Source organism: Sipha flava, unplaced genomic scaffold (genome assembly GCF_003268045.1).
Source record: "Sipha flava isolate LNK unplaced genomic scaffold, YSA_version1 49_pilon_pilon, whole genome shotgun sequence".
NCBI classification, from domain to species: domain Eukaryota; kingdom Metazoa; phylum Arthropoda; class Insecta; order Hemiptera; family Aphididae; genus Sipha; species Sipha flava.
This window is the reverse complement of record NW_020273360.1, coordinates 479,828-494,144: the sequence shown is the minus strand read 5'-3', so window position 1 is coordinate 494,144 and position 14,317 is coordinate 479,828. Positions and strand designations below refer to the sequence as shown.

The following is a 14,317-nucleotide window of genomic DNA, read 5'->3' as shown; positions in this document are numbered from 1 at the left end:
GTCGGGGATGCATTACATGAAGTGGTCAATCTAATTTTGACGAATGAACTTGCATATATATGTTTATTATACGCGCGCGCACGTCCTAAATGCATTCATATACAAACGTATATTATAATATAGTTATAAATATTATCAGTATCTTTGCCCGTTTTTTTTATTTTTTTTTTTTTACTTCGTTGTATCTGATTAACAATAGGCTACGCTTATATTAGTAATATAGTTAAACAATAAGTACTCGTCATTTATATAAAACAAATATACACACATACACACATTATTGTTCATCACGTACTTGCAGCAGTACGTGGTGGTGTATAATGTACATAAGTTGAGACCTATTTAGGAGGAGGTGATGTAAACCGTATGCGTTCTTCGAGCCGTGAGCCGTTTTCAAAAGGGCGCATTTGGACAAATGGAAATCAATTATTCGGGCTTCTTGAAACACGTTTGCTAGAAAGAAATATGTATAGTGCATACAAATATTAATAGCCAAACAGTTTGTCAAACGGTGGTAAAAAAGTAAAAGACGATGCTAACTCTATGCGATAATTTGGCATCGAGTATCTTACACAGATCGTCTAACATATCTAACCGAGAGAGTAGATATTTACATAATATTTAACTATACGATGGTACTTTCCGTCACTGTAGCGAGTAATATTATACCTACCGCAAATACGTTTGGATGCCAAAACGTGTACATTGTTGTAACCGCTGAACGCGCACACACGCACACTCGCCTATTATTGTTATATAAACACACCCACCCATTACGCTCACACACACACATACGATCTCATAAAAGTTTTTGTGTATAGGTAAGTAGTGTGCTGCGCTTGCCAACACCGGAAAACCATACATCCGAGCACGTCGTTATTCCAAATCGGATGGATCGCTCAAGACCGCTCCGATGGTGGTTGGAAGGGATACAGGAAATACTCGACGCTTTGGTATATAACGCGCAATATAATAGGTGACAAATCAGCCGAGCGCTAAAACGATTTTTTCGCTTTATTATTTTTTTTTATCATTAATATGCAATTAATGGAATGAAAAAAAGAGAAACGATTTTTAACTTTTTTCTTTTGAAAATTAACGTGTCGTGAGAACCGGACAGGTATGTAATATGTACTTCGTCCATCGTCGTCAAATTAATACGACTATATTATACTCCTTGAGATATTATAATGATTCTAGTTGACGCAATACCATGTTCACAGGGAATTGCAGTGGGAAATCTCGCCCGTAAGAATATATTTTCATACTCCCGTACCAACGCTATAAACGCTGACGATTAACACGTGACGTTTATTATTCATGTACATCAATGTTCATTGAAAACCTCTCTGGTCCTATAAAATACGAATTTATCATGTACCGAGTGAAAATTAATAATTAATTTTCAAATACAAAGCCTGAGAAATGTAACTAAACAATAACTCAACCGTGCGCTTGTACCGAGAATTATAACAATAATATTTGACACGACTATTTAAAATATCTTTATACTTCGATCCAATACAATAATAATAATAATAATAAATATACTTCAATGAGTATATTAAATCATATTAAATAAACGAGAATAAAAATGGTTAATTTATAAGCGTGTGAAGACAAATAATTTAACGACTAATTGAATGCTATAATAGTTATTTTTATTAAGAAAATAACACAGTACAATCTCAACTTAACAGGCAGAGAAATTCAACCTAATTATTTGAACAAATTCCTTAGTCGTGACAATTAGTAGAATCGTATAGTATTCAACTTAGTTCTAAACATTTATAAAATATACCGCACAAAGGTATTGATAGAAAAATTCGTCAGTCAAAAAAGAAAAAAATCAAAAATTAAAACCTTTGTGAATAATTTGGGCCCGGTCCATTAGGATTACCTTGAGAATACATCATTTGCTGTTGATGCTGAGGCACATGATGGAAGTCTTGTTGGTGCTGTTGCTGTGGTTGTTGTTGTTGCTGCTGCTGCTGCTGCTGCTGCTGTTGTTGTTGGTGTTGTTGTTGTTGTTGTTGTTGTGAGTTTTGTTGTTGTTGTTGTTGTTGTGAGAGTTGTGGTTGTTGTTGCTGTTGAACTTGTTGTTGTTGAACTTGTTGTTGCTGCTGCTGTTGTTGTTGTTGTTGTTGTTGTTGTTGCTGTTGCTGTTGCTGTTGCTGTTGTTGTTGCTGTTGAACATTTTGTGACATAACTGTTCCAGGATTAACACTAGGATGTTGACCAAGTCCATTCATACGCATTCGTTTTTGATTAGCAGCATGTTGTTGTTGATGACTGTGATGACTGCCAGCTTGATCAGAGTGTGCACCCTAACCAATACAATAAAATATATACATTTACATGCAGTAAAAACAATAATAAAATATTAATCATGTAAAAAGTAAAATGTCACTGAAATATTCTATACCACATACATCTCAATATTTCAAATATTTGACAAAATGTCATTATTTTATTTTTATTTTTTTCATTATCCATTCATTTTCATTATTCATTTTATTATTTATTCAATTTCGAGTTGTTAAAAATATTTTTTGCTAAACAGAACAAATTAAAAATTTATAATCTCATTAGCCAGAATCAGAGGCAGATTTTGAATATTTTGATGGGGGGGGGGGGGGTACATATAAATTGTATAATGATTTTTTAATCATAATTAATAGTAGATAATCTTATTTTTAAACAAAATTCGTAATATATTTAATATAATGTTGATTACATATCACACACGAAAATAATAATTTATATCTATAGGCAAATTATTATTCATGTATATAGTCATTAATAAATAAAAATATCTTCATAGATTCTCATACTTTATAGTCTTATAGGTCGAGTTGAAGTCTTCATTTATGTTTTTTAGCAAACATATCTATCTAGTTTAAATTTAAATAATTATTATACTTATAAGTAGTATCATTCTTATTTATTGTATTTTCTATTTAAACGATACTTGTAATAACATAAAAAAAATTGTCAATAGAAAATTGACAGGAGGCCTCTCCCCTGAATCCGCCACTGACCAGAACAATATTAGCGTGATACAAAGGTGTTGTATTTGTGTCTCAGGACTATTTTTAAAAATAATTGATAAATATATAACTAGCCTTATTAACTAAGGCAATGGAATATGTTTTTTTTTTTTTAAATAAGTATCTAAAATTTTATAGGAAAATGTGATAAAAATAAAATAAATTTTTTAAATATCAGATAAAGTGGTACATTATTACCTTTGGTGTACTAGATTTTATAACAAAAGCCCTAAATTATTATAATTAATATTAAATAGTTATTTTGATGCAATTATCATATATAAAAATAAGGAAATATTTCATTTAAAAATTGAATCACTCATTACATTATATTTATATTTTAAAATATGTACAGCTTCTATATTTTCAGTTATAATATTATTTGATTAAATTGTAATAAATTATCAAATATTAATGAACTCCTATATTAGAGTAAAAAATTATAGATTTTCTACAAGTCCAAAATTATTAATTTAATAATAAATGTTAAAAAATGAAGCTTCCAGAAATATTCATAAAATTTAAAAATGTATATAATTTATTTTTCGAGTAAATATAAAATGTAAAATAAATCGATATAAAAATAAAATTGTATATTTTTTGTATTTTAAATTTGAGAAGAAGAATTTAATCAAATATTAAATTTCAAGTTTTCATTAATCATACTGCAAATATAAAAAAATGTTCTACTCTTTGAATGCTTTTGGTTAATATTTTGAATAATATAATTTAAAATCTAATCTATTGATAAAGATTACACAAAAATATAAAAACATTATTATATAAAACATCAAACATAATGAAAAATACATATAAACTTATTAAACACTACATACATTTGAAATAATGTAAGCTACATAAAACCTTTATAAATAATAACAATGATATAGATACATAAATAAAAAAATTTATGCTTAGCCTGAAGTATTATTATATTTGTAAAGTACGACCAGTTTCGAATTAAAAATTAATCATTTAAATAAATGAATTGACTTTGTGACGATGAATTTTTAATTCAAAACTGGTCGTACTTTACAAATATAATAATACTCCAAGCTAAGTTTTTATTTATTTATTTTTATATATTAACTATTTTTTTATTTATTTATATATTAATTTACAAGTTTAAACCAATAAATAATTTTTAATTTAATTTTTTTTTTTATAATGATATTGAAAATAAATATTAAAATATAAATCAAGAATTTTACATTAAAATGTACTTTTTAGTTACCGGCATATTAAATATAGCAATATTTTAACGCATAATAATTATTATCTTTAAGTGTTACCTCTATCAAAGTGTAACTAAAGCAATGCCAATTATGCAAACTATTAACATAAGCATTACTGGTTAAGCGATTACTGCATTCCTGAGCATTACTATCAAATATAGGTAATATATTTTTCTTATTATAAATGTGTTTAAGAACTATCGATTAAGTAATGTCCACAATACAAGGTAAAAATCTAATTAAAAAATATTTAGTTCATACATTTTTGAAGAGCATACAAGTTCAATTATTATACTCATTTATAAATATTTCATTTGTTAAAAGAAATACATTTTATAAAGCAATAGAAAAGTTAAAGAGTATGTCATGCATTGAAAATTTTATATTTAAAACACCATGAAATAAATTTAATCCTAATTACATACATTTTAACAATAAAAAGTACTGGTTTTTAAAAAATTAACTATTATATATTTACCTTTCATTCCTAAAATACATTTATAATTTCATGTTTTAATTATTATTGCATAAATAAAAAAGAACATTTCATTTATTTATATATATACATAAATATCCATAATATACTGTATATATAACAGACTTTTTTAAATTTTATTTTAAATTCTCCAACATTACATACATTCCATCAGGAACATACAAAATATTTATCAACATTCTACTTTTTTTAGTTCTATAGGATGAAATATTGCTATTAACATAAGTGAGAAGCTAATTAAATAGGTATGTATTTTTTATGCCCTGTTAATATATTATACAATTTTTGACTTTCAAATATTAAAAATTGTAATACTTTTGGAGTTGAAAAAATATAATACATAAATATAATTTATATAAATCTTCAAAATAAAAATATTTGTTGTAACTAAGCTTTGATAAAAACACACACAAACACAATTTTTTATATTATAGATATCATTAAAAAAACATACATTTGTTGCTTGCTGACGTTTATCTTTATCATCTTGATCATCATCAGTTAGAAATTCTCTTTTTGGATATGGAATTGGACAACCAGCAAAAACACTGAAAAATATTGCCTTTAAATTATGTCACACTTTAAATTGATTAAAATAATACTCAGAAGTGGGTGTAGGATCTTCTTGGAAATATGAATCTTGTTTAGCCTGTTCTGAAGTAATTCTTTTGTTAGGATCCATCAGCAACAGTTTTTGTAACTATAAAATCCATATAATTTATTGAATTTCAAATTACAATATTTTATTTTACTCATACCAAATGGAATGCTTTGCTATCTGGTTTTACTTTATGTCTGTCCATATATTTCACCAAAGAACAATTTGAATAACTAGAATAATTTAAAATTATTTTTTTTCTTAAATAATTCAGTCTTATTTTTCAAAATAATATTATAATTTTATTTAATATTATTATTACTTTGATCTTTTGAAATCTTTCATTAAAGTTTGATGTTCAGGCATCTTTTTTATATCCTCCCAATCTTTCTCTTGAGGAAAACCCATTACATTAAAAATTCTGTAACAAAGATTATAGTAATATTATACATATTTCTAAAAATTGAACTTTGATACAAAAAAAATTTTTGTTAGTTATTATAGACATATTTAGTTTTGTAAAAATATTTTAGGCCCAGATAATGTTTGAAAGGTAAATCAATAGCTACATAATATACAGCTCATGTACTAATATTTTATTTCCTACTAATTCAACACAGTTATTATGAAATATAATAAAAAATTATTATCATTATTATTTTTAAAATTAAATATTTTTTTTATTTAGTTATTCCTCACCTATCTAATTGATCATGATGATATGGATTACTTGTTTTGATATCTTCTTGACGACAATGAAAAATAGGTTCAGATGTTAACAATTCAGCAAATATACATCCAATTGCCCAAATGTCTAAATTATATTTAACATATACCATTATTAGTGTACAAAAATAAAATTATTTAGCGGTTATTTCTATTAAATAATAACAATATACTCTTGATAAGACTTTATTTATATGGATATTATTAGAAATATTTAAACATCTTCAATCAATTATAAATATACTTAATACTTGGTCATTATAATTAGTAGAATATTACAATTGAATCGGTCATTTCGAAAAAACTATATCTCCATGAAATAAAAATTGTTAGGAAACGTGAAAAACTGTTTTTAGAGATGAAAATTAAATTTAGACAAAAATTGAAAAATTGTTAAATTATTTAAGTCCCTTATATAAAACCAACTATGATATGACGATATCGCAAAAAATATGCATTATTATTGGTTAAAAACATCTATCATATAAAACTAGTTTTGAAAATGTGTGAAAAAATGGCCTTTTCGAAATAACCGATTCAATTATGATACTCATTCATTTATAAATACATTTTTAAATAATGAAACAAATAGGTATTAATTATGTTAACATTTTAAAATTAACTTTTATAATTTACAAATGAAAAAATATTTCAATAATAAAGATTTTAAAATTAAAATTAATATTTGATAAAATAGTACCTAAAGAAACTATTTTTTTTTTTGTTTTTTTTAATCTTGATAAAATATATAATATTAAATATATAAACACATACATGATTATAAAATTGAATCAAAACAGCAATATTTCGAGATTTCATTCTTACTATATCAGTACTTTTGACTTCAAAAATTAAATATAAGCCAAATAGAAATAGAATAAACATGCTTATTTAACTAATTTTAAATTAAATTTTATGTTTATTCGCCAATTACAAAATAATTTCAAACAAAAAATAACAGTTAAGATTTATGCAACTTTTTAATTACCAATAGCCTTTGTATAATGTCTTGCACCTAATAAAAGTTCAGGTGCACGATACCAAAAAGTGACCACAACTGGATCAAGGTCAGCAAGTGGTTTTAATGGAGCATTGAAAAGCCGAGCAAACCCCATATCAGCTATTTTAACTCGTCCTCTTTCAGGACCTTCACCCATCACTAAAATATTTGCTGGTTTCTAAAAATAAAACCAGAAATATTAGTTAAAAACATAATCAAAACTTTTTCATTTTTACCAAATCTCTATGTAACACCCAATTAGAATGTAAATAATGTATTCCATCTAGGATCTGAAACAGTAATGACTTCACCATTCCTTTAGGAACCATGACTGGTTTTTTATTAGCTTTAGCTGCTCTATGAAATTTAATAATATGCTATAACAAAATAAAATAATTAATGACAATATTCAATAACATTAGTTACTTTTATAAAAATAAAATTACTAAAAATCAATACAATTATTTATAACCAATAAAATAAATATTAATTTTCATTATTCAAGTTAACCTTACCCAAAGATCATGTTCTGCATAGTCAAAAAGTAACCACACTTTTCTATCATTGTGTGATAAAAATACTCTAATTAGATTAATTACATTTGGATGTTTCAACTCACGTAATAACTAGAATATAACATATTATTTTGAAATACATTTACTATGGTTTAATCAGTAATTATATTTAAATACATACAGCGATTTCACGACATGCTGACATTGATAATCCAGTACCTTCAATTTGTTTCAATGCAAAGTCCTTACTATTGTCCCTAGAAAAAGGATAGGATATTCAATAACCATAAAAAAAGTGTAAATTTTAAAATGATAAAAATACACTACATATTCATGATCTAACCAATAAAATATCAAATATCTATTAAAATATACAATTAAACTTTGGATAATCATTTGTGTTGTTATAACATTATCAAATAGGTACATTTTTCAAAATTATAATATAATAATTTATTAAAATTATTATTATTTAAAATATACACACCCATCTTTTCTTCTTGCTTTATAAACATGACCATAAGTACCTCTTCCAACTTTACATCCTTCGTAGTCGAAAAGTTCTTCAACTTTAGCTCTTTCATTACCTGTCTTAATTTTGAATTCGTAATCCATTGAACTGCTACCTTCCAAAAAATTGATTTAGTACGTTTTCATTAAATACTGTAAGGCACATGCGGAACACAAATATATTTAGCGATTGACCTATGAATACCAACAAAAATTATTTTATAATTATTAAAGTTATGGTCAAACGGACAAGTTAGTTTTTTATTTTTTTAACAAAGTCATTCCAAACACAGACAATATTACCATTGCATCCGTTACAAAAACCAACTTACCAATTAAAATCTTATAATTTCATATAATTCAAGATATTAATAGTTGTACGATCAGTTTAAAATTTGTAGAATATACAAATGGTTATTTTTTATTTTAAATATAGTGATTCTTTTAACAACTGAAACGTAAACAAAACTTGCACTGATAACAGAAACCGGATCAGTGTAGGCAACGTACTGACGTATTAAAATGGACAATTTAATAAAATTAAAATGAAAAACAAAACAGCAAAATTAAATTTGAACGCAAGTTAAAATAAACTTTAAGCACCGATTGTGCATGAAATGACCAGTTAACATTGCATATTCGTTTCGACTTAGAGCCAGTGCTTGAATTGAGGGGGACGCAAAGGGACGGAGTACCCCGACTAATTTTCAAAAATGTTAGCACCCCCCTACTATTATAATGTTAAAATTATAACGCATAAGTCTTGGGGACGCTATTTCTATAAAGTAAACAAAGTCCCCCTTCTTTAATTTTGCCAAGTCTGCCATTGCTTATACCCTCACATTACAAATGCACAACTCAGAAGCTCACATGAGCATAATTCTATTCAAATTCACATAATTACAAAGTCACGTTTCTTTCGTCTTGGGCAATGGGCTGTAAAAAAAACAGACAATCGATGGATACTAAAATCCAAGTCTCACGACCCAATTAAGAGCTGTACAGAACCGAACATATACAATGTCTATAGTTACATATGAAACCAGAGAGTAAAAACCAAAACCTCTATAATTATTATCTTAAGAATAATTTGTTTTGCGCTGGAAGTATTTAATATCTGACTTATTTAGAGACTTAAATCTTTAACATTCAAGCTTCATAGCAACAGTGGTTCACGATAAAATTAATTTTTATTAACACTTAATAGCATATTTTTACACACAATTTGTGAAAAATAAATACAAAAATAAATACCTAAAAATAGGTACTTATTAATAAAGCTATTTTTAATAAAAATAGTAGCTAATTTTTTTTTATTTTTTTTTTAATATTATTATTAGATTAAGGTATTCCTAGTTACGTAGCTATCTAAGCCTATTGATAATGTACAATTTTTTTACAAATTTTTTTTTTTTTACAATTTTTCTTTTTTCTTTAAAATAATTGCAATATAATAATATGATAATAAATTTATTAGTAATAAGTTTAATTTAGGTGTTTATCTAGCATGATGTATCCAATTAGACAGTGACTGATCGTGGATGTCGCTCTTTGCGGTCGTGGGGTCTTCCTCTCTTGAGATAGCGAATATTTAAAGGACTTACTTTTAAGTCATAATTCATTGCACCATATGATTTCATAAGTGAGTGAAAGAATCTGCTTGCTATGTAGTTTATGTGTTTGTCAATAGGTGGGGATTTTCAAGTCATTATGCAGTGCTTGGTTGCGTACAAACCAAGGAACATCTGTTATTATGCGAAGTATTTTGTTTTGGAAAATTTTTATTTTGTTTAAGTGACTTTTACCGCAACTGCCCCATAAAGGACATGTGTAAAGATTAAGAGTCTCAGTACTTGCTTATATATAATAAGTGAGCATTTTTTACTAATAGTTGATTTCCTATTTATTATTGGGAAGAGAACACCTAAGCGTTGGTAAGCTTGTTGGAGTTAAGCCGATATATGTGGCCACCATAGTAGCTCAAATTTAACAGATAAAAATAAATATTTTTAAATTACATTCAATCAACTCCATTATCCTTGTCTAATTTTTCTAAAACATTTTTTCCAGGATTAGGAAATTCCAATTGCACAGTCACTGGTCCGTCATTTACGATTTCAACTTCCATTTTTTCGCCAAATGCTCCATCTAAAATGCATAGTAATTGTAAATGTAAGGATAACATAAAACATTTAAGAAAAAGTTATGACTATTGTAATAGAAATTAGAAATTAAATTAAACAATATAATAAGGAAAATAGATGGGTATTTGTGTTATAGTCACATAAACAAATACACAGAAAAAATATACTTTCTAAAAGAAACAATATGAATAATTAGATGGTTATTTTATATATTATTCACAATGATTTTAAATAGTTATAAATTCTACTAATTTTAAAATACTATGTTATAACGCTAGAACATTTCAATATAGTGGATATTTGAATTAATATGAGTAAAATATATGTTCTATCAATGTCAAGGGAAATTCCTATTATCTTGAGTTATCATGAATGTGTAGAATAAGACAATATCACATGAGATTCAAATAATATTTGATTTAAGACTATAATATTTAACGGTATGGCAGAAACAAGTACAATTTCTATTTAAAATATGTGTCCTAATATTTTTAACGATAGTGAAATTAATTAAATAATAATTTATCCCTTATTTTTTAAAGTTTTATTTCATAAATTAAACTCTTAAGCATTAATGAAGTGTTAATTTTTAAATAAATAGTCATACAATTGAATTCATTATCTTTAAACTTTTTATATAAAAAATAAATAACTATACTTATACCTTTAATTTTATTTTCATTGTAATGTCTACGCAAAGTATCCAAAAAATATTGGTAATTTTTTAAGGCTAGATTCCCAGGCATGGTCATATGAAAATCTAATTTGTTACCTTTAAGCTTATAACACAGTGTAAACTGACTAATTGAAAGTATTTCATAATTCATTTCAGTTACATTACAATGCCATTTTTTTTCATCATGATCAAAAAGTCGCAACTTTAATATCTTCTGCACCCTATAATAATATAGATTTATAATATTACAGACCATTAACATCACAATTGACAAAAATAAATTGTTCTTCCCACATTTTTAATATGAATTAAAAAAAAAAAATGTTTAGAAAAATATTTCCACTTGGTATTCACTTGTTGTTAATTTTACTTAATTTACTTGGTTAAGTGTTTCAAATGCCAAAAACAAACGAGTTTCAATATTTGTAAAAAATGAATTATAAACATAAATATTATAAATTAGCAGTAACTCGTTGTATGAAAATATTAAAATAATAATGGTAATTACATTAAGTTGATATAAAATTATAATATAGGTAGCTAGAGAAATCTCTTTTAGAAAATAAAAAAATAAAAATTAAAGAAATTGATTTTTATAACTTGAAAGATAGTTTGAAAATTAATGTGACTGTTATTAACAAAGTATCTGATGTAGGTCATACACGAAAAACAATTTATAATAATAATAAAATTATCATATATATAATTTGTTATGAAAATAAAAGTTTATTGAATATTAGTTAATTATATTACATAGCATCAATATCATTTTTCTCATCAGTTTTTTGCAAACCAACCAACAAACATAAGCCTTTGGCGATTGAATTTATTTCATGTCCATCCACTAAAATTATAAAAAAACCATTTTCAGACAATTTATTTCAATAAATTATACATATTAATTAATTTCTCAGATTGTTCACTAATAATAAAAAAATACCCCTTATGAGATCTACACATCAATTGATCATTATACAAAAACACAAATATTTTATAATTATATTAATTCAAAACAATGTGTTTACATAAATACATTTTCAATAACTCTTGATTATAGAACATTTTAGCAATATATCTATAATAATCCATGAGTATACAATACTACTAAGCACGGAAGCACTTAAGATACTTTATTCATTAAATAAATTAGATAATAGAAATATGATAACCAGTATCATAAAAATAAGGTGAGTGGTTTAGAGGTATACATTTTCCAAAACCTAAAATATAAGTTATAAATTCAATACAAATTTAATTCATAACACTAATAATAATAATGCATTTATTAATATTACTAATACTAAGTATTCAAACAGACATAATTCATGTATTTTAATATATGTATATATATATATATATATATATATATATATATATATATATATATATATATATATATATATATATACACAGTAATTTCAATAGTTTAAAAAAAAATTTAAATTTAATACGTAAATATCTCTATAAAACAATCTTATTCAATCAACGACAATAATATAAAAATTTAAGCTAAATATAATATATTATATTATGTAATCTTATTGAATTGAAAATTAATGTATGTTTAATTCAACAATTCAAATCTATGATACCATAAAATGGCTGTATAAACTGTCATTTAAAAATCCATTTATATTACAAGTTAATAAGTTTAATACAGTAGCCAACTTTCTATTCTAGAATATCACTAAATAACAAACTAAGTAACTTTTGAATTTCAATATTTTATTGTGAAATTAAAATGTTGTAAAATAGAACTATAAGTCCATAATTATTTTCTAAAAAGTAAAAACATATACTTTTGTATATAAATATCATTGATTATAAATATTAATTTATACTAAATTTATAATCAATGGTAGATATTAAAAAAATATATTGTATAGTACTAAGTACCAATGCAATAGTAAACCAAAATAAAGAATAACTTAAGATTCATCACAAAAAAAAATTGAAGGTATTATGATTTGTGAATGAACTCATCTCAATCATAAATTTTTAATCCTGAAAAAATGTTATAGACACTAATTGTGATTGATTATATTCAAATATGTTATTAAAAATCATAGTGCACATCTAAAACAAAAACTATATCAAGAATTTTCACCATTTATAACAGAAACACAGAAATTATTTTGACAATTTTAAAATATAAAGTTATTTCTAAAAAACTTTTTAAAGAAAAATTATATTATTTTTACCATTTAAAACTATTGGTATGACTATAAGAAAAACAATAAGAAATAAAGAAATAAATAAAAAAAATAACTATACAATATTGAATAAAATATATCTTTTTATTAAAATATTTACATATGATTTTAAAATTTACATTTTACTTATTACACATATGAATAAATTAATCAATAATTAAAAATAATACGTTATCGATTTTAATATGCAGATATAGATTTCAAATATTAAACTTATTAAGGTGTTTTATTTACATGATTCTAGTATACTATTTACAGAACTATTAGAAGCTATAGACTAAAACAACGATATAGCTGTTGAGAATTAGTGTAAAAATGTAAAGAATGATATCTGATTATAAAATTGTCTAAATAAAACGTATGTATAGATGTTTACCAGAAACTTTTGCTCTCAAAACACGTTGTACGACTACCTTCATAATGCTTTTCTAAATTTCAGGTTTTCTTTAATAATTTTTAGGTAAATAAACGATCATAGGTTTGACAATAAGCTTACGAATAACAAATAATCAAACAACAGTTAGAAAAATAAGATTTTGTTAAATACATTATACCATAGTACAGATTAAATTGAACATTATGTGATAGAACACATGTGATAATAGAGCACGTGTGACGTGTGAACGTAACATGATAACAACATATATTAATACATGTGTTCTTATCAAATCCCAAATATTCGGTGACGACAAAAGCTTATGCAAATTTGATATTCGAATACGAGTATAACATTTTTCCAATTACCTACTTTTATTTTTAATTTATTCAGCGCAGTATATTTATACATTTATGACCATAGATCCTCATACTGTTATTTAATGACCAATACATTTTAAAAATAAAAATTTTTTAATTTTTATGAAGTTGTAAATTTTTTTAATTTTTGCCCGTGTTACGTGCCACCGGCTTGATTTCAAATTGTGCAGTCGAAGATGTGTTTATTTTTAATTAATTAGACATGAGACTTTAACTTTTAATATATTTAATTCGTTTATTTTACAATTCAAAGTGTTTAACAAAATGCTGATACTGAGTGACGTTGCTTGCAGTTCCGTGACTAGAACTCATCTGATTTGTGGTCGTTTCCGCCATCCTTTTATATTCCTTTTATATGACGTCATAGGACTTGTTGTTTTAGCAATATCCAGCCATAG

The 14,317-nt window shown here is 24.9% G+C and overlaps 2 protein-coding genes across 3 annotated transcripts; both read right to left on the bottom strand.

Moving 5' to 3' along the window:
- Positions 1-1,639: 1,639 nt before the first annotated feature.
- LOC112690345 (cyclin-dependent kinase 8) lies at positions 1,640-8,578 on the bottom strand. 2 transcript variants are annotated; one of them, XM_025564346.1, is made up of 12 exons: positions 8,463-8,578; positions 8,108-8,325; positions 7,802-7,877; positions 7,621-7,731; positions 7,342-7,482; positions 7,094-7,283; positions 6,079-6,193; positions 5,702-5,800; positions 5,540-5,612; positions 5,384-5,481; positions 5,236-5,329; positions 1,640-2,327 (listed from the first exon to the last, which is right to left on the bottom strand). In XM_025564346.1, the coding sequence occupies exons 2-12, from the start codon at positions 8,233-8,235 to the stop codon at positions 1,857-1,859; spliced, it is 1,596 nt and encodes a 531-aa protein (XP_025420131.1). In that variant the 5' UTR covers positions 8,236-8,325; positions 8,463-8,578; the 3' UTR covers positions 1,640-1,856. The 2 variants fall into 2 exon arrangements, with proteins under 2 accessions (XP_025420131.1, XP_025420132.1); XM_025564347.1 differs by having other exon boundaries at positions 7,802-7,868.
- A 1,443-nt stretch (positions 8,579-10,021) lies between these two features.
- LOC112690322 (D-aminoacyl-tRNA deacylase) lies at positions 10,022-13,739 on the bottom strand. The gene is made up of 4 exons (XM_025564305.1): positions 13,540-13,739; positions 11,704-11,794; positions 10,939-11,171; positions 10,022-10,278 (listed from the first exon to the last, which is right to left on the bottom strand). The coding sequence occupies exons 1-4, from the start codon at positions 13,580-13,582 to the stop codon at positions 10,151-10,153; spliced, it is 495 nt and encodes a 164-aa protein (XP_025420090.1). The 5' UTR covers positions 13,583-13,739; the 3' UTR covers positions 10,022-10,150.
- Positions 13,740-14,317: the final 578 nt, after the last annotated feature.

Excerpts from the sequence above, each read along its gene's own strand:
- LOC112690345 (XM_025564346.1), bottom strand. The coding sequence starts at position 8,235 with ATGGATTACGAATTCAAAATTAAGACAGGTAATGAAAGAGCTAAAGTT. Across the intron at positions 6,194-7,093 it reads ACATTATACAAAGGCTATTG|ACATTTGGGCAATTGGATGT; the intron begins GTAATTAAAAAG and ends AATATAATTTAG. Across the intron at positions 5,613-5,701 it reads AAAGATTTCAAAAGATCAAA|TTATTCAAATTGTTCTTTGG; the intron begins GTAATAATAATA and ends AAATTATTCTAG.
- LOC112690322 (XM_025564305.1), bottom strand. The coding sequence starts at position 13,582 with ATGAAGGTAGTCGTACAACGTGTTTTGAGAGCAAAAGTTTCTG. Across the intron at positions 11,795-13,539 it reads TTTGAGAGCAAAAGTTTCTG|TGGATGGACATGAAATAAAT; the intron begins GTAAACATCTAT and ends TTATAATTTTAG. Across the intron at positions 11,172-11,703 it reads AAAAATGATATTGATGCTAT|GGTGCAGAAGATATTAAAGT; the intron begins GTAATATAATTA and ends ATATTATTATAG.